Raw genomic sequence first — 20,956 nt, forward strand, 5'->3', positions numbered from 1 at the left:
TGATGCATTCAAAGATGTCCACACTATATCAACAGATACACTAATATGCCAAAATATGCAAAAGCTTCTTGCTCCTATGCTTCTTCTCATGACCAAATGACACCAAACGTGGAATGTAAGCCCATGGAACGTCTTAACTTAGTTTGAGAAAAGCTAAGGGATTGGTCAAAAGGTGGCTCAGTTACTGACAAATCAGTCCCTAAAATGAGATTAATTGAATTGGTATTATCAACAAAAAAAACAAGGAAACTATGTAACACTAATGCTCAAAATCTGCAATTTTCCCCTCATGAACCATGCATGAGATTCACTCCAGATGTTATATTGACTCATTATATCAGTCTAATGGCTTTGAGAATGATTAGTTGCTGCATTCATTGTCAGCCACGCTACAGCACTAGATGGCAGATCACACCAGGGCTGGAAGAACTGAACCGATGGACATTGGGCAATGAAATTTGGTATGTAAACCTTATGTATACATCCCTTAGAAGCTATGCGAAAATAAAGCCTCTGCAACCTTAGATGGCTGCACCAGACCAATTGGTGGCACTATAGATGTCATTGTCACTAGTGGCGCCATAGGATACTAGTGCAATAACTATTGATCAAGTGGACTTGGTCTAATGCAAATTAATGTACGGTTTCAATTATGCAGACACACAATGTGAAATATCCTTATTAGTATAATCACATATTGTTGCCCAAGTATGTGGTCCGAACGTGGTGAAAAGTGGAGATTCTATTTTGGAAAATTAGAAACCAGAAGTCCTGCCGCTTGTACAGTCAAAGTATTACAGCGGAGAGTATTGAAGCATGTACCAACAGACTTAAATCCTTTAGACAAATATTTAACTAAATATTTAATCTTAACATAAACCATTAGTCAAATTGACCCCAGGATTGGTATATAAACTCAATACATTAAGTAATGATTACCTGCTGCACTCAAAGATAACCAACCTACAGCACTAGGCTAAACTTCACTTGCATCCTCCTTATGGTATTGAGAGAAACTTGGTAATGCTTTCACTGATTGTTTCTACATGACCGAGCACTTGCTGTTATCCAACAAATCTTGTTTATTTTCTGTCATGCTGTGAACTCCGTTCATTGCTGCTTGCAGCTAATATATATAAAAAAAAAATATTTCTTTATTTCTTTTTGAATGGTGCTTTATTATTGTTTCAAGTAAAATAAAAATCTAAGACAAATTATCCTTACGTATTACAATAACAGTTTTATTGAGAAGATATTCCATTATTTATTACAATGAATACATACATTATTAATTTGGCTACACAGACAATTTCAATTAAAAAAAACGGGGCAGGGGCATATAAGAGCTATATGTGTGCATGAGTTTTAAAAATCCCCGTCTCACACGCGCGTACGCTGTATAGATGGTTCGATCAAGAAAAAAATTATTACAATTGGTTGAAATTCCTTCAGTCTTTTCCTGACTGTTTTTGCTAATAACATTTACATTTAAGTCATTTAGCAGACGCTCTTATCCAGAGCGACTTACAAATTGGAAAGTTCATACATATTCATCCTGGTCCCCCCGTGGGGAATGAACCCACAACCCTGGCGTTGCAAGCGCCATGCTCTACCAACTGAGCCACACGGGACCACAATAACTGCATTAGATTACAGCGACAGCATTACAAAGCAAACCGCGTGAAACACAGACACGCACACAGGCAATTCTCTCTCACAGACTCAAGCAAATGCAATCATAAGACTACACCGTGCAGAGACATAAAACAAAAATAGACCACATAAAGCAAGTTCACATAATTTGGAAGCCACTGTTTCGGTGTACGTACGTTATCTGGAGATGAGTGGTGCGACTGGCTTTCTCTCAGCCTCACAGGCTCAGATGGGGAAAGGACAGACAAACAAACAGAAGACGGTATTGTCATTTCAGAATGAGAAGCGGTGGTCATCTTCAAGGTTCAATATGTCATATTGGACATTGTCGTCTCCAGGAGGTGTTGACAAAGATTAGGCTACTGTACCAGACCACTTAACCAATTATAAGTGACAGATACAGGAGAAGGGAAAAAATACAAGAATGCCAAGGAAGCGAGGGACGATGACAATGAAAATGGTGGCAGTAACATTATGCTGCCTTCACTTGCGGACCTCACTGCCACTGGTCTGCGTGGAATCTGAGGACCCTCCAAAGGGCGCCATAGCGTTGGTCTCCATGGTCTGGTAGACAAAGAATATGAAGCCAGCTACAACGCTGAGAAGCAGCAGCTTCAGCCAGACAGGCAGGCCACGGGGTGGTGCTACGGCCTTGCCAGCAGGGGGCGCCACTGACGTTACCAGCCTGGTAGAGGGGGGCAGGGTGGTGACTCTGTGGACGGTGGCGGTGCGGCTCTCCGTGTAGGAAGAGTTAGAGGCGGAACGCAAGAGGGTCTCATCTGTCCACAGGTCACCAGACTTTAGGGGCCTGCCGGCTGCACCTCGGATGGGCCGTCGACAGGTGGCGCTAGAGGGACAGGAAAGGTAGAAAGTTGAGTTTCATGGTGACATTTCACACATGAGTTGCCATCAGGCAAGTATTACTATCAAGCTCTTAACAAATTAGTTACAGGACACCGCTTTACAGGAATGACAAGACTGTGGGTGGCAGTCTGCCAGATATAGCAATGTTTTATTGAAGTTGTTTATGTTGATAGAATAACGTGCGTGTGTCTTACTTGATTCCTGTTGGAGTGTTGGTCTCGTAGGGGAACATCTCCTTCAGGACATCCTTCTCATCCGCCCTGCTGGGTGTCTGCTCACCAGCTGCTATCTTCTCCACCTGCAACACACATTTTAGTACACTTTCTTTAGACGTTGAAGCTGACATGGAGCGATGAAGGTGAGGATGAGACATTGTTCCATTTTACTTGTTACAAAGTCACTGCCACATTCACATATGGTATTATTTTTGGAAAAGGCTAGAGAGGGTGTGTGTACACCTAAGAACCACTAGGTGGACCTGTTGCAGTCCTCTTCCCATGTGAACACACAAGACTTTAGAGTCTTCTTTCACTCCCCTCACTTCAGCTGGCACTTAAGCAGCTGTACTGGTACAGACAGACAGCTGTGCGCCACACACACACTACAGTAGCCCCATTCATAATTGTCACCCATTTGTTTACAATTACACCATGTGTGAGGAAAAGACGTGACACCACAACACAATTAAATTCACCTTAAAGTTCCCATTTCCGGGTGCCACCACAACAAACCACTGTGAGAAAAACAGAACTCTATTTGAGAACAACTGTTGTGCAAAGACTGTATACCAGAGTAAAGCGATTGGACAGCGTGTCAAACTTGGCAGAGAGAGCTGATAGGGATTCCAGTTGTTCCTTCAGGACTTGAGATGGGGGTGTGTGAGACATGGCTCACAGACCTGACGGTGAAGGAGGCAAAGGGGTCCCTTCCAGACAAATGAGGTAGTGAGGAAGGCTTGGCTACTAGGAGCGGGCGGACTTCCTGCGGTACCCCCTTTAATATGGAGTGGGTAAGTAACAAACTGGATCAGTATCCTATACTCGTAGAGTTGGGCCATCTCTTAGACAGGTACATTTCAAATCTAGTGAGCAATATTACAGTTGTGGGCATCCTAAGAGGACAGTGTGATTATGATCATATACCCACCAGAGGCCATTGTTTCAAGGGTCTAATGCCCTGTCCTACTGGAGCATGGACACTTGGTGCAGGTTCCTGAGATGACCACAGATACAGATTAGAAATATCAGTTATAGAAGAGGTTGGTTGATATACATACAGACCCAGGAGAGACTGACGGCAAGAGAGTGAGACAAAAACGAATAGCCAGTGATCAGAGCACTGAGGAAATTGTGAACAGATTGAAAATCAGACAAAACACCGAATACAGAGTGATGTCCCAAGTACTACAGCAGGTGAGAGAGATGTCCCAAACCTCTAAAAGAGCAGTATTGAGTAGGGAAGTTGGCTCATGACTGGGAGCCTAATCAGTCAGAGTGAGAGGAAGACTACCATCCTCCTCACAGCACAGCTAGAATAGAAGAGAATGGATTTATTTGTTCACAAAAGGGAAAGAAAAGTTGTGGCTTTCGAATTAGATAAACAACACACACAAGACAGATACAAACATTACACAAGAAACAAAGTCACGAAAATTTATTTTTTAAGTGGATGAAAAAGTCTTTGGTCTTGGTGGCAGAGAAATCTTCCAGGACGTTCTCCTTACACCAGAGGTCAAACTTGTCCACTGAGTTGAAACAGTCGAGTTGTTTAGCTTTGTGCTGCACTCACCGTTTACACAAGGTAGGCATTGTTCCCAAACCCATCCAAACTCAGTTCCAAGTAGATCAAATCAAACCATGTTCATTTAACCAAATCAGGCTGGCGTCAAAGGAATGCCCGTTGGAACCAAACATCGACATGTAGCTCATCCTGTTTAATACGGAGACTAGAGACTAGCTAGAACTATAGAAGAGAGTGGTGAGCATACCTTCCATAGTCCCTCTACCACCAGCCCCCCTCTACTTCCTCGATCCTTTTTGGTTTCCGCTGTCTCTCTTGCCACACCTCATTTGGCTTCCTCTAGGGTGTCAACCCATTCTGAGTGGGTGAAAACACGGTTTAGTGATGAACTTTCACTTCCTTATTTTATCAAATACATTTTACCAAGACAAATACACTGCTCAAAAAAATAAAGGGAACACTTAAACAACACAATGTAACTCCAAGTCAATCACACTTCTGTGAAATCAAACTGTCCACTTAGGAAGCAACACTGATTGATAATAAATTTCACACGCTGTTGTGCAAATGGAATAGACAAAAGGTGGAAATTATAGGCAATTAGCAAGACACCCCGAATAAAGGAGTGATTCTGCAGGTGGTGACCACAGACCACTTCTCAGTTCCTATGCTTCCTGGCGGATGTTTTGGTCACTTTTGAATGCTGGCGGTGCTTTCACTCTAGTGGTAGCATGAGACGGAGTCTACAACCCACACAAGTGGCTCAGGTAGTGCAGCTCATCCAGGATGGCACATCAATGCGAGATGTGGCAAGAAGGTTTGCTGTGTCTGTCAGCGTAGTGTCCAGAGCATGGAGGCGCTACCAGGAGACAGGCAATGTTCTGAATCGTTCAGTGGGGTCTTTCTCGAACATACAGTGGGGAGAACAAGTATTTGATACACTGCCGATTTTGCAGGTTTTCCTACTTACAAAGCATGTAGAGGTCTGTAATTTTTATCATAGGTACACTTCAACTGTGAGAGACGGAATCTAAAACAAAAATCCAGAAAATCACATTGTATGATTTTTAAGTAATTAATTTGCATTTTATTGCATGACATAAGTATTTGATCATCTACCAACCAGTAAGAATTCCGGCTCTCACAGACCTGTTAGTTTTTCTTTAAGAAGCCCTCCTGTTCTCCACTCATTACCTGTATTAACTGCACCTGTTTGAACTCGTTACCTGTTTAAAAGACACCTGTCCACACACTCAATCAAGCAGACTCCAACCTCTCCACAATGGCCAAGACCAGAGAGCTGTGTAAGGACATCAGGGTTAAATTGTAGACCTCTACAAGGCTGGGATGGGCTACAGGACAATAGGCAAGCAGCTTGGTGAGAAGGCAACAACTGTTGGTGCAATTATTAGAAAATGGAAGAAGTTCAAGATGACGGTCAATCACCCTCGGTCTGGGGCTCCATGCAAGATCTCACCTCGTGGGGCATCAATGATCATGAGGAAGGTGAGGGATCAGCCCAGAACTACACGGCAGGACCTGGTCAATGACCTGAAGAGAGCTGGGACCACAGTCTCAAAGAAAACCATTAGTAACACACTACGCCATCATGGATTAAAATCCTGCAGCGCATGCAAGGTCCCCCTGCTCAAGCCAGCGCATGTCCAGGCCCGTCTGAAGTTTGCCAATGACCATCTGGATGATCCAGAGGAGGAATAGGAGAAGGTTGTGTGGTCTGATGAGACAAAAATAGAGCTTTTTGGTCTAAACTCCACTCGCCGTGTTTGGAGGAAGAAGGATGATGAGTACAACCCCAAGAACACCATCCCAACCGTGAAGCATGGAGGTGGAAACATCATTCTTTGGGGATGCTTTTCTGCAAAGGGGACAGGACGACTGCATCGTATTGAGGGGAGGATGGATGGGGCCATGTATCGCGAGATCTTGGCCAACAACCTCCTTCCCTCAGTAAGAGCATTGAAGATGGGTCGTGGCTGGGTCTTCCAGCATGACAACGACCCGAAACACACAGCCAGGGCAACTAAGGAGTGGCTCCGTAAGAAGCATCTCAAGGTCCTGGAGTGGCCTAGCCAGTCTCCAGACCTGAACCCAATAGAAAATCTTTGGAGGGAGCTGAAAGTCCGTATTGCCCAGCGACAGCCCCGAAACCTGAAGGATCTGGAGAAGGTCTGTATGGAGGAGTGGGCCAAAATCCCTGCTGCAGTGTGTGCAAACATGGTCAAGAACTACAGGAAACGTATGAGCTCTGTAATTGCAAACAAAGGTTTCTGTACCAAATATTAAGTTCTGCTTTTCTGATGTATCAAATACTTATGTCATGCAATAAAATGCAAATTAATTATTTAAAAATCACACAATGTGATTTTCTGGATTTTTGTTTTAGATTCCGTCTCTCACAGTTGAAGTGTACCTATGATAAAAATTACAGACCTCTACATGCTTTGTAAGTAGGAAAACCTGCAAAATCGGCAGTGTATCAAATACTTGTTCTCCCCACTGTATCATCCAACACTATATGCAAAATTTGGATTTCATAAGCTGTTGACAGAGCGGTGCCGCTTTCTCACAGGAACTTTTGAGGATTTTTGCATGTTGTGGTGGTAGTCTGCAAAGACGTTTCTGAGTCGCAAAAAGCTAAATTAGCATGAACCAAGCTAAATTAAATGTAAAAGGCATTGAAAACGCTTGTTTTTGTGAGAAATATTCTGTCATGTCTCAAAATCGATATCCATCTTACCTCTATTGTTTTATGTCCTCTGTATTCAGAAGAAAGATGAGTTCAACGGTGAACCTGTCAGTTTAGCCTCAATTCTCGCACAGCAACCAGCCTAGCTGAAGAAATGGTATTTTCCTGGTTTTTAACCACTTCTTGTCTCTGGCCTACATTGATTTAGTCATCCTAATTTGGGCCACCCTACAACGGTAAAAGCGAAAATAACTTTTGTACAGATTATGACAGAGACATGAGTTTGGACTATTGGTTTTCTTAGAGGAGCATCTACACAATTAACATAAATCTACCAATTAGTCAAAAGATGTGTTTTTGATTGGACACCCTACTTCATCTGCCTGCCCTCCAGAACACCTACAAAACACCAGGTGTCACAGGATGGCCAAGATAAAACCCAAGCCACGGCCTGTTCTCCCCGCTTCCTTCACCTCCCCAACAAACATTTACCCTGCCCCCCCCAATGAACATTTATCATTGTCACAGCGTAAATAAATAAATAAATGTTTTATTACAGTTCCATTCACTTTTCACTCCCCCCTGCTGCACCCCTATGGACATTCGCCAACTGACTCTTCCCCTGCCCGGAGCATAACATTTTCACTGTACCCTGCAGTTATATATGCATCCCTGTACATGTGACTAATGAACTCAATCTAATGTCACACCCATTCCATCTTAAGACAGACATCCCGATTCTGACGAAGCAGGCTCTCTCGACTATGATTACATCTTATGTCTCCATCATTAACGTCAAGTCGCACAGGCGAGAAGCACATCAACACCAACAAAGTTAAGAAATAATACCCACGCACAAATGTACAAGTTAAAATGTAGCCTAACAATACATTGTTCTAACGTGACAAATCATTTTTAGTTCCCAGTGATTGACCAAAAGGCTGTTTCTATCTCCCAGTAAGTGAATAAATGAGGGGGCAAGGAAAGCACCTTCCTACTGGTCTGCCAGGGAGTGAGGGAGTGGGGGCTCTCCAGATCTCTGTGGCCCTCAGGGACACTGTGGCTGGGGGTCTTGACTGGGGGGGCCGCTGGGTTTGGCTCTGGGGACCCAGAGCGCAGCAGCATTCACATTCAGGGGGAAGTCTTGGTCAGGGACAGACTGAGGGTAAGACACAGAGACTTTAGAGTACTTGACTAAATAGCCAAAATGCCAGGTGGGTGGGTGACTCTTCAACATTAAGGTTCAGCATTAAGAAAAATATATATGCAAAATGGCACAGTCACACATATCTTACTATAACTAAGAGACACCACTGTAACTACGTGATCATTAGCTATGTACACCCATTAAACAACTTCCAATATCAATCCGTGCCATGATCACAACAACAATTCATAGCGACAGTGAGTGACAAGTAACCACAAAGAACCCCACCGCCTGAGCTGGGAACCTAGATACCCGAGTAAGTCTGGGTGAGGGAGACTCAGCCCTGGCTGTTAGGACAACGTGATAGATAGTCCTAGTGGACTGGGCATGGGCTAGGCCCTGCAGTAATGGAGAGGGCTTAGAGGTTGGCTTGTCTGCCAATATAGGCTTAGGTTCCTTAGGGACTTCCTGGAACATGACAGAGGGGGAGAGAGAGGCGAAAGGAAGTTAAATAGAGGGAAGACTGACAAATGGATCAGAGGGAAGTTTACTCAGGACATCACAAACTCACTAGAAGCAGAGGTGCCTTGCCTCTCTGGGAGGGGGAAGAACTACCTCACCAGCTGATAGCTCAGATGGAGCAGGAGGATGAGGAGGCGGCCTAATAATGGAGTGTTCATTGTTCACTATAGCTGAGGAAGACCGTGGCAGCAGGTGATGTGGTGAAAGGGGGGACACACCCACCCATACGAGAGTAGCTTCCCAAACAAATCCAAACATATATTAAATAGTGGATGTAGAGAACCCAGTGAATTAAGACATTAGTCTAAGCCTTACTTTGTGAGACTGCTTAACTAATTGTATACTACATCTCATTTCAATTACTTACTTATACGCAGCTTTTAGCTGCAGATGTGTACAATTCCAAATAAACCTTAAATATACAGTATATAACATGACTAACACTATCCACAAAAAGGTGACTATCAAGCTAAACACTACTCCATCACACCACAAACCTAGTGAGATGGATAGGCTTAGTGTATATTACAGAATCATCGCTTGCAGGGACCATCTGGTCGACTCTATGAGAGGATCTCCTCAATGGGCTCTTTATTTTCAATACAGGATGCTCTTTCTCAAGATCATCATCCTCCTCCCCCTCCTGAGCATAGATCTAAACACACATACTTCTCAGAACACCCGACCTTCCACCTCTTCTCGAACACACCTTACAAAGCCAAGTCCACAACTTCAGTGAGTGAAGTTGGCAGTCCACAAACATGCTTTAAAGGGATAGTTTGATATTTTTCCAATGAAGCCCATCGACTTCCCCAGACTCAGACGAACTCTGGGATACCATTCTGAAGTCTATGTCCAGTATGTAAGAAGTTAAAAGGTGCGAGACAAAACGAACTGGGCTTAATTTCCAAAATCTCAAACTCTCTAACTTCTTATGGCTGGGGGCAGTATTGAGTAGCTTGGATGAATAAGGTGCCCAGAGTAAACTGCCTGCTACTCAGGCCCAGAAGCTAAGATATGCATATTATTAGTAGATTTGAATAGAAAAGTCTGAAGTTTCTAAAACTGTTTGAATGATGTCTGTGAGTATAACAGAACTCATATGTCAGGCAAAAACCTGAGAAAAAAATCCAACCAGGAAGTGGGAAATCTGAGGTTTGTAGGTTTTCAAGTCTTTGCCTATCCAATATACAGTGTCTATGGGGTCATATTTAACTTCCTAAGGCTTCCACTAGATGTCAACAGTCTTTAGAACCTTGTTTCAGGCTTCTACTGTGAAGGGGGAGAGAATAAGAGCTGTTTGACTAAGGGGTCTGGCAGAAGGCCATGAGCTCAGTCAGGCGTGCGCCCGTTAGAGGTAGCTGCGTTCCTTTTCATTTCTAAAGACAAAGGAATTGTCCGGTTGGAATATTATTGAAGACTTATGATAAAAACACCCTAAAGATTGATTCTATACATCGTTTGACATGTTTCTACGAACTGTAATGGAACTTTTTGACTTTTTGCCTGGCCTGCGCCTCGTGAATTTGGATTTGTTAACTAAATGCGAACAAAAAGGAGGTATTTGGACATCTATTATGGACTTTATCGAACAAAACAAACATTTATTGTGGAACTGGGATTCCTGGGAGTGCATTCTGATGAAGATCATCAAAGGTAAGTGAATATTTATAATACTATTTCTGACTTCTGTTGACTCCACAACATGGCGGGTATCTGTATGGCTTGTTTTGGTCTCTGAGCGCTGTACTCAGATTATTGCATGGTGTGCTTTTTCGGTAAAGCTTTTTTGAAATCTGACACAGCGGTTGCATTAAGGAGAAGTATATCTATAATTCTATGCATAACACTTGTATCTTTTATCAATGTTTATTATGAGTATTTCTGTAAATTGATGTGGCTCTGCAAAATCACCGGATGTTTTGGAGGCAAAACATTACTGAACATAACGCGCCAATGTAAACTGAGATTTTTTTTGTATAAATATGAACTTTATCGAGCAAAACATACATGTATTGTGTAACATGAAGTCCTATGAGTGTCATCTGATGAAGATCAAAGGTTAGTGATGAATTTTATCTCTATTTCTGCTTTTTGTGACTCCTTTCTTTGGCTGGAAAAATGGCTGTGTTTTTCTGTGACTAGGTGCTGACCTAACATAATCGCATGGTATGCTTTCGTCGTAAAGCCTTTTTGAAATCGGACACTGTGGTGGGATTAACAAGTTTATCTTTAAAATGGTGTATAATACTTGTATGTTTGAGGAATTTTAATTATGAGATTTCTGTTGTTTGAATTTGGCGCCCTGCACTTTCACTGGCTGTTGTCATATCGATCCCGTTAACGGGATTTCAGCCGTAAGAAGTTTAATGTGGTTATAATATCCACATGAGACAGGCAGCTTCAGTTGAGTAGGTTACCATCTGGTAGGTTCAGGATTGACACCAGATGGCACCAACATCTCCCAAAGTATCAGGAAAGAAGGAGGAGAAAAGTAAAAGGAGGAGAAAAGTAACCACTCAAAAGATAGGTTTTGCATAGGAGGTGTGAAAATAATGAGTATGTTCTTGCAAGGAAAGAATGAAAGAGGGAGAGAGAGAGTCAAAGAGACAGAAAATAGTGGACTAGAGGCACCCAGTGGCAGAGAGAAAACAAGCTAATCCAAGTCAATTGGCTGGTCCTGAAATCAAAACCTGCTGCACAAACACCCAGCAGACAGACACACAGAGGGTCCTTCAAACAGACATTTGGTGCTTTGTTTTCCACACAAATGTAATTCCCACCCCAATAGGAGTCTCAAAGGACACAATTCCTCTTTCTCAATTAATATTTGAGACAGGTTTAAAATCAACCCTATGTCTACTAATCACAACTTGAGATATGCATGCTATTTAACTCATATTTCAACACATTCTGTATGGCAAGCTTTGAAGGAATAAAAACCATGACGTTGGCCTAGGGTGAGGATGTGCTTTTGTCCACTGATTAAATAAAGACAAAATAAAAAGAGGGACTCACCCGGTTGTGCTGGCTGCTGCGGGTCCTGGTGGTGACTGGGGTCTTCCCTCTGCTTCTGACAGGTCTCTCAACCACGGGGACTGGCTCTGGTTCTGGGACTGTTGTCATCTCTAAACACATACACACCACACAATTTCCATCAATGTCATGCTCTGTCAGTCAGTCTATTAACCAACAAATCAAATCGCATGATTTGTATTATCCCAGAGGACCAATTTGGTTTTGAAGTAGGCATCTCTGGAAATGTAATGTGTCAACTGCTGAGATGAATCTGATTTGAATCTGTAATAGCCTGGTCTAAGAGGACGATTAAGTGTTACGTTTCTTACCTTCCTCCTTGTCGCTGTAGTGGTATGAGTCAGAGTTGCCGTTGTGGTTGCTGTCTACCTGAGTGATGACCACCGGTAAAGCAACGGCCTCAGGAGGACCATGGTCCAACAGCTTCTGGAGCCTTCTCTCATACAGCTTACGGGTTGAGGCTGCCATGACAAGACATTCAAATAAATTCAATGAAACTTTATGAATCCCCTTCTCATACGGTCTATGGGTGGAGGCTGCCAAAAGCTCAGACATTATTCAAATGAATTCAACACAACTTTATTAATAAACAAATGAAGACTGCAACAATAATGGCCATTATTAAAATAAATTCAATACAACTCTTAATTCCCTTCTGTAGAAATATAGAAGGCATTCTATGTCTCGATCAAAGTAGTAGTTTTATTTACATGGTCGGTATACAAGAGCCCATCACAATTAAATATATATTCCACCTACCATATAACCAACAGGCAATCATAGACTCGATAACACAGAATGAACCCAATGTTTTCTAAAAACAATGCCCCTGGCAAATGTACTAGCAGACTGACTGACTCACCCACGATGGGTCCTGCGTTGAATCCATACTTGAGCAGCTCGTCCTTCAGGCCCTCACTGGTCAGCTCAGTCACATCCAAGTCCTCAGGCCGAGGCTTGTCCGTTTTCCTCGTGGCTTTCTGTGAAAGAAGGGCCACAGGGGTCAGATTGATGCAACATGAAAAGTGTTGAGATCTATAGGTCACAAAATTAGCCTACCACCCATCGCAGAAGGATGACTTGAATTGGCACACCCATTCTAGTAATTATATTTCTTTGAGTTATTTTTAATGCACTTCAAATAAAAAGGTTGGATTCAATTTGTGCTGGAGCTCGCCAAAACACAAATCCAAAGAAGCAAAGCAAAGAAATCCATTTTGTGCTACTGAACATTACAGGGTTTAACATTTGAAATCCACAAACTGAAATGTCCAAATAACCTCTCTGTAACTCTGCAGTGTGTGAATGTGTGTGAGAGAGTTGACTGATCTTTAGATTAGTGTTCTCTTTACCCAGCTCCTTGGGCTGCTTCAGCAAGCAACACCACAGATGTTAAAACCCTTAAAAAGGTTTCCAATCACACACTAATTATCAGCAGAGCTAGTTTAACGCCCTCTCCTGACCTAAACCATCATGATTGATCAACACTGCACGTAAAGAAACAAGTCTCCGCTCAGATGAATCATCAGAAAGATATGTTTGCCTAACGCACAAAACATTAAGTACACCTGCTCTTTCCATGACAGACTGACCAGGTGAATCCAGGTGAAATATTTGATCCCTTATTGATGTCACCTGTGGAATGCTTTTGACACCTTGTACTCCATGCCCCGACGAATTGAGGCTGTTCTGAGGGCATGTAGTGTGTCCGCCTTTCCCCGAGGACGAAGAGATTTCCTCCTCTAGACGTTCAGAGATAAAATAACAATACTCTCCACATTGTGGCGTACACATGCTACACGCTGGTTGAACTACTCAACCACTAAAGGTGGTAAACAACCAGAGAGCAAACAGAGCGGTATACTACGAAGCATTTTTATTACTTATTGTTAATGCCATCTTCGGTGTGCTTATCAATGCAGAAGCACCTTTTTCCTTCTATCTCTTGTTGCGTTGTGGGCATAGACATATAATCCATAGAAGGGTGTTGACTGTTAAACTCATGGATACACTAGCAATGGCTGCCAGTCTTGAATGGGAACTGCCATCTATGGATTATATGTCTATGGTTGGTTGCGGCTGGCAGTTTGCCTTTCTCAACATTCAGAATATAATAGCGCAAAAAACTGTTTGGAAAGCAAATACTGTTATTACTGAATGTGTAATGTGATAGACATTAAAAATGTTTTTGTATTTGTCTCTTTTACACTGAACAAAAATATACAATGTAACATGTAACGTGTTGGTCCCATGTTTCATGAGCTGAAAAACAATGCCAGAATGTTCCATATGCAAAAAAAGCTTCTTTCATTTTGTGCAGAAATTTGTTTACATCCCTGTTAGTGAGCATGTCTCATTTGCCAAGATTAGAAGTTGATTAAACAGCATGATCCTTACACAGGTGCACCTTGTGCTGGGGGAAAATAAAATACCACTTTAAAATGTGCTGTGTGACAAAACTGCACAATGCCACAGATGTCTCAAGTTGAGGGAACGTGCAATTGGCATGCTGACTGCAGGAATGTCCACAAGAGCTGTTGCCAGAGCATTGAATGTTCATTTCTCTACCATAAGCTGCCTCCAACATCGTTTTAGAGAATTTGGCAGTACGTCCAACAGGCCTCACAAACGCAGACCACATTTAACCACGCCAGCTTAGGACCTCCACATGTGGCTTCTTCCCCTGCGGGATTGTCTGAGGGGGGTGGGGGTTTGCTGAGGAGTATCTCTCTCTGTACTAAAGCCCTTTTGTGGGGGAAAACTAACTCTGATTGGCTGGGCCTGGCTGCCATGTGGGTGGGCCTATGCCCCATGGCTGTACCCCTGCCCAGTCATGTGAAATCCATAGATTAGGGCCTAATGATTCATTTCAATTGACTGATTTCCTTATATGAACTGTAACTCAGTAAAACCTTTTAAATTTGAGCATGTTGCATTAATATTTCTGTTCAGTATAATTCATAAAATATTTAAATTAGTCCTCTTCCTCAAATGAAGGGGATGATGACAAACTTTGCTAGAGGAATGGTATCGGATTTCATTGGTCCTCAACCTCGTGGCTCAGACATTTCATTACGGATAAATGGAGTTAGCCTGCCCTGGAGCAGGTTAGTTAGGAAGGATTTTTGGGCGTAGAAATGTACCTGGCTAAAAAGGTGAGCCACTTTCATGGAACCAGTTGACCAAAGTTAACTCCTCAAACCTGATTCGTAGTATAGGGCTCAGGTTCAATCCCCTTCAACCAGGCTGCAGAGAATGTATCCACTCTGCTGACAAGTATTTTTCTAGAATGGAAAAACATTCTAGCCATTCTGTTTAGTCCCAGAAACTGATGGGTTGGGCCAGACCCAGAACACACATGGGTAAAGCGGCAGCTTGAAAATTTGTAATTGGATTTGATACTCTGATTAGTTAGAGATAATCCGATCGCTGATGACTTTGTTTTGTATAACAACTCATTTTGATGTTATCACAAACAACTTCAATGATGGCAGTCTCAGACTGAAAAATACAGCGAATGATAGAGCAGTGGAAAAATTCAGTTTGAGTCATCAGACAAGGTATAGCGGCCTACCGGCAGTCACCTAGTATTCGTTTTTAGTGAGTATTCCTCTACAGAGGTTGATGATTGTAGTTGCTCACAGCCAAAGGGTATTTTCCCCCTTGGCCTAGGCTGTGCAACCGTATCGAAACGCCCCGCCCCCAGGACGCCTCTACGGCAGAGCTAAACAACTATCACTTTCTGTGCATGTGTCACTCTGACTCATATTTCTTAACAGCTAGAATAAAAGCCCTGCGTCTATTTGAACAAATATGTATATATACTGTGTGTACGTACACACACACGTATGTAAAGGTTGTCCCCAACAAAAACAAAATCTTGGTCGACCGAAAGTGCTCTTTCGACCAATTGTTTGGTCGACATTTTTAAAATGTGTATTTTTCTATACATAGACACACCCAGTGTTTCAATAAAATCAACTCCATGCATTGAGCTTGTCTGATGCTTTAAGCTCACGGTTGGATGAGATAAGACAAATGCCTCAAGAGGGTGGCAGAGTTCTAGATAACCTGACCCAACTATTCTCTTCCTGCTGGCTTTTGCAGATTCTGCCATTACTCGCCTGAAGTTGCTGGTAATAGACTACACGAGGAGTCGGCAACCTTTCATGTGGAATGCAAATATATCTTACCATTTCTACCAATCTGTGTGCCAGTTATGATTTCCATATGCAAATATTTGTGAAACAGATTCATTTCATTCATAATAACGTCTTCAAAATGATTGTGATGTGGTTAAATAAAATTCTATCCAAATCTAAAATTGTACAATGTAAAAAGGAACTTCTATTGCCATTGCGAATTATAGACAAATAGCCTACATAAAGCCAACAAATAAAAACATTGCAGCCTGCAGGTTAAAAAAAATATCCTGATAATAATAAAGTAACCTATAAATCACATTGGCTACACATGGCCTGTCTGCAACAAACTTGAAACAACTAACTTCCGTCCGGACGCTTGAAACATTGTATAAAATATTCTGGGCCCTCAGTTTCCAACGCCAGTGAGCGCGGGACAGTAACACAGACACATCTGTAGGCTATTTGCACAAAGGTTAAGAAGCAGTGATATTGCAGAAGCAAACATAAGCAGGACGCAGACAAATGTAGGGTAAACCAATTGCATTTAACCTACATGACAGCATAACATGTAGCCTAGCCCCGTCTACACATTGCATCGGGGGAAAACAATCTGTGTTTTAACCATAAAATAACATACAACTATTATTTAGCTTCTCAGTGACCATGCAACACCGCACATCATTGAAATTGGCCAGAGTAGCCTGTTGTGCCTTGTGCATAAAGTTGCAAATACGCATAAGGTACGGATTTTTAGCTATCAGGAAGTCCAGAGACCCCGGCCACGCAGCTACTCTGTTTGCTCTTCAGTCTAGAATCTTTTTGTTTGAAGCAAACACACCTGCCATGATAATATAGCACCATCCTATGAGCTTTGGATTCAACTCAATGTAAAAACGGTACTGACGGTAAGACAATTAATTAAATAAAGCACGTCGGCCTAATTTGTTTCGGCATACTCCCCAGCCGATAACAAATCCAATTCCTTACCATCTTTGCCATGGTCGGTTTAACGTGTAAGAGTTGGGAATACTCTGCCTGACTGACTTACAATGACGCAAGCAAAAAGTGACAGGAATTAGGAATTTCTATAACTCTTTCTATGGTTCTTGCCACATTCCATTGGAACTCTGTCATGGTTCTCTTATCCATAGTACATTTGAAGGAGTGGGAGTAGTAAGGAGAGAGAGGGAAAGAATCTCAGACAGAGAGGGGGATTTAGCAGCTATCAGTCTCCCACTAGCCTATATTAGACTCTTTACTGTGGGCCTCAGTAAAGTTGGAGCTGGATCTCAGCCCAGCCCAGCACATTTCATAATCACAGCATTCCAAGGAAGAAATAAGGGGTGGGGAAAAGGAAAGTTAGAGAATTCCCGTTTGTTCGCTCACTTTTCATCCGCTCCCTGACCACACACATTAAAAGGGAAATTAAGGCACTGAGCTCATTGCTAGCCCCAAGGCCCAGACCATCCCTGTGCTTTAAGTTTTGTGTTAGGCTACGTGCAGAAGGTTTGTAGACTAGAGGTTTAAATTATATGGAATACAGATTGCATCAATGTATTGCAGAACAATATAGTTCAGTCGCATGATCGCCTAGATGTCCAAAATGCTCTTTCTGACTAAGTGGTTGTTTCTACACACAGAAATCAGCTTGGTGATGTAATACTGAAACTGACCATTTTATGTGGCTTTTGGGGGTAGACTATAACAAATTGCTAGGTTGTGAATTATGATGATGTGCATATGGTTAACCACCTTTATGAATGGTTATGTCAGACATGATAGTTTTCATATCTGTGGTCCTCATGATGACCGCTGCAAGCGGAAAACTCCTAAACTCCCAATGACAAACCATTCAACCTCAGTTGAACTAAACCGTAGGAGAGAAAAACAGTACTTGGCTTTTTTTTTTTTATCCCAAAGGGTTTATTTTGATAGCTGTTATGAGTGAAAACGTGTGTTTAATATTCTGAGTGTGCCAGTGGATGTTTGCCTCAAATGCTTCATGGTAAGCTATAAAAACACACAGACAAACATGATTGGGAGTCAGGTGACTATATGAAAACATCAGGAAGAGCACTGCTGCGATAGCATTTAAATCTAATGAAAGTACTAGCCTACACACCCCCACTTGTCACACACAGTTAACCACACATCTGTTCAGGGATAGTCCGTTCACACATTCCTCTTCCAGGGAAAGAATTTCCTCAATAAAGAGACCAAACCCCATAGGAAAACAGCCCCATCCTCCACACCAGGAGCCTTGATTTCCTTCAATCCCATTACCTATACCTATGCCATTTCCAGCACACTCAAAACTCCTTAAAGTTCCTTTCCTCTTCTCTGCATACCAAGGCTTTCCCCTTAACATAAAACTTCTCCTGTCCAGTTCCATCCCTTCTATGGATTCCACCACTTATGACACTAGCTGCTTTTAGCAAAGCGTGTGTATTTTCATACACCATCGTTGCTTCCTATTGTATTGGGTTGCACAAAATCAGTCCGCAGGAAGTTAAATAAAATTCAATTTCAACTTACTGTGCCAGTGGGCAGGATGGTTGGTCATTATGACGGGGAAAATAAGACATTTCTAAAATAACGTATTATTAAAACAGACTTTACAAACGTGGGTCTGTTGTCTTTAGTCTCAAATTCCACCCTTCATAATGAGCAACCGTCCTGCCCACCGGCAACAGTAAGTTGAAATGGAATTTTATTTAACTTCTAGCTTCCCGCGGACTGTGCCCTATAATCTCAGTACACAGCCCTGGGTCTGAACTCCTCCCTATGCAACTGGGTCCTGGACTTCCTGTCAGGCCGCCCCCAAGTGATGAATGTAAGCAACATTACCTCCGACACTGAGGCCCCAAAAGGGTGCATCCTCAGTCCTCTCTCCTGTATTCCCACAACTGCGTGGCCTCACAGTTCCAACTCCATCATCAAGACGCGTCAGTAGAAGGGCTGATCACCAACAACGACAAGACAGCCTACAGGGAGGAGGTAGGCACTGGGATGGCGTGGCACCAGGTAAACAACCTGTCCCTCAATGTTAGCAAAACAAAGGAGCTGATTGTGGACTTCAGGAGGAACCAGGCTGGACATGCTCACATACTCATCAACGGGGCCGCAGCGGAGATGGTAAATAACTTCAGATTTCTCGGCGTACACATCTCAGAGAAGCTGAAATGGTCTTACCACACAGACACTGTAGTGAAGGCGGCACAACAGCGACTCTTCAACCTCAGGATGCTGAAGAAATTTGGCCTGTCCCCGGGGGCCCTCACAGTGTTCTACAGGAGCACCAATGAAAGCATACTGTCGGGCTGCATCACAGCCTGGTACGGGAACTCCACCGCCGCTGACCGCAAGGCTATCCAGAGGGTGATACATGCAGCCGAACGCACACTGCCTGCTCTACAGGACACCTACAACACCAGGTGTCGCAGGAAGGCCAACAAGCCACGCCCTGTCCTCCCTGCTTCAATCACTCAGACGCAGTGACTGCATCATGGCAAAAACTGAGAGATGGGCCAATAGTGCCTACCCTCAGACCATCAGGCTGCTGAATACCCACCACTAGTCAGCTACACCCCCCCCCCACGAACATTATCCCCCACTGCTACTCCCCCTGTGGACATTCTTTCTCCTGCTGCTCCCCAGCCCAATGACATGAATAATTGTTGCAGTTGTTAATATGTATATTACTTTTTGTTTTTTATTTCACTTAAATGATCATGCTGCTGCTCCCCCTATGGTCACTCCACCCTACCCCGTGAGTCTACTCTGCCTCCACCCCAAGGGACATGTATTTATTAATCCATTACTGCCACAGTTATGTATATAGTGCTATTTCTATTGTTTTTATTATAATTTTCATTATTTTATTTCACTAGTCCTGCATGTTGGAGCTCAAAGCTCTTGGAGATTTAATAATCAGAAAAACTCACAGCTGTAATCAAATCAGACTGCCACCTGCGCCGAATACAACATGGGTAGACCTTTCTGAAGGAACTATGTTCTACTGTCTCGAAACCGAGTTAGTATCTCGAAACCTTGATTTACAAAAGTCAATTTCGACTTTGTATGGCCATGTTTACTTACATATCTCGACATATTCAAATAGTATGGATATTTACACACAATTGAGTGGCGAGAATGGTTTCCATAAGGAAGCATCCAGCAGTGACACTGGCAGATATTTTAAGCGGGAAACTTTCAGCTGATTTGTAATACAATACAGCCAACATGTGTTTGTTTTTATATTTAAAACGAGATGGAACTCGCTGTAATTGAAAAGATGGGAGATATCAATTGTATTTAAAAAATAAAATGTAATTACCTAGAAGACCAAATAACATCGATAGTTTTTAAGGGAGATTAAAACACCCTACAAAAGAGTAACGTCTTTTCTACAGACATGTACTTGCAACATTCACACTGGAAACATTGTTACAAATATTATATTCGCGCGCGGGAAAGAAAAATCTTAAAAATAACTCACCCTGCCCGAGCGACTTTTGTTTAAGACTACGGGGACTGGAAACTCCTCGTCGCTGGAGAAGGCGTCTGTAGATGAGATCTTCTTGTTCTGCACGGTCAAGTTTTTCAGATACAGCTGCACATAAACGTCCTTTCGCTGGTCTCCGGTCGGGAGAGCAACATTGTTGGCCAAAAGCTCGCTCTTGAGTTTATCTTTGGTGAGAACCGATGGGTCCTCCAGATATTCCGGCATGTTGCTCGCTATGAAAAAGCAACTCCGCCTCCGTAACAACAAAATGAAGTATTTAGCTGGCTGTTAGCTAACTGACTAAGTAACGCTTCTTGTTGGATCTGCGAAACTACCCGTGTACACAAACTTGATTCTTCCTGGAACAATTTTAGCACGTTAGCGTACTAGTTGTGGCGACTCTTTTGTAAAACTCTTCTCAGTAGAATGAAGAAGTGAAAGCGCTAAACATAAGACAGACCTCCCCTTTAAAGTACGTGGTCTTGGACTATTATACCAATATGTGCTAGCTTGCTAGGACACCGGCCCTCTGCCAACATTGAAGGAACAAACGCCGTGAGAATGGAACCATCTGTGTGTGTGAGAATCACTACCCTGTGAAAGCAGACACTATTGGACAAGAGAGGTAACACCGGGCT

The 20,956-nt window shown here is 42.7% G+C and overlaps 1 protein-coding gene across 2 annotated transcripts; it reads right to left on the reverse strand.

Annotated features, from left to right (window-relative positions):
• Positions 1-1,214: 1,214 nt before the first annotated feature.
• On the reverse strand, positions 1,215-20,897 carry LOC139566088 (lamina-associated polypeptide 2-like). 2 transcript variants are annotated; one of them, XM_071386998.1, is made up of 7 exons: positions 20,313-20,871; positions 12,532-12,649; positions 11,981-12,130; positions 11,652-11,761; positions 3,664-3,729; positions 2,712-2,815; positions 1,215-2,500 (listed from the first exon to the last, which is right to left on the reverse strand). In XM_071386998.1, exons 1-7 carry the CDS (start codon positions 20,541-20,543, stop codon positions 2,137-2,139), a joined length of 1,143 nt encoding a protein of 380 aa, XP_071243099.1. In that variant the 5' UTR covers positions 20,544-20,871; the 3' UTR covers positions 1,215-2,136. The 2 variants fall into 2 exon arrangements, with proteins under 2 accessions (XP_071243099.1, XP_071243100.1); XM_071386999.1 differs by lacking the exon at positions 3,664-3,729 and having other exon boundaries at positions 20,313-20,897.
• Positions 20,898-20,956: the final 59 nt, after the last annotated feature.

This window comes from Salvelinus alpinus, chromosome 37 (genome assembly GCF_045679555.1).
Source record: "Salvelinus alpinus chromosome 37, SLU_Salpinus.1, whole genome shotgun sequence".
Taxonomy (NCBI): domain Eukaryota; kingdom Metazoa; phylum Chordata; class Actinopteri; order Salmoniformes; family Salmonidae; genus Salvelinus; species Salvelinus alpinus.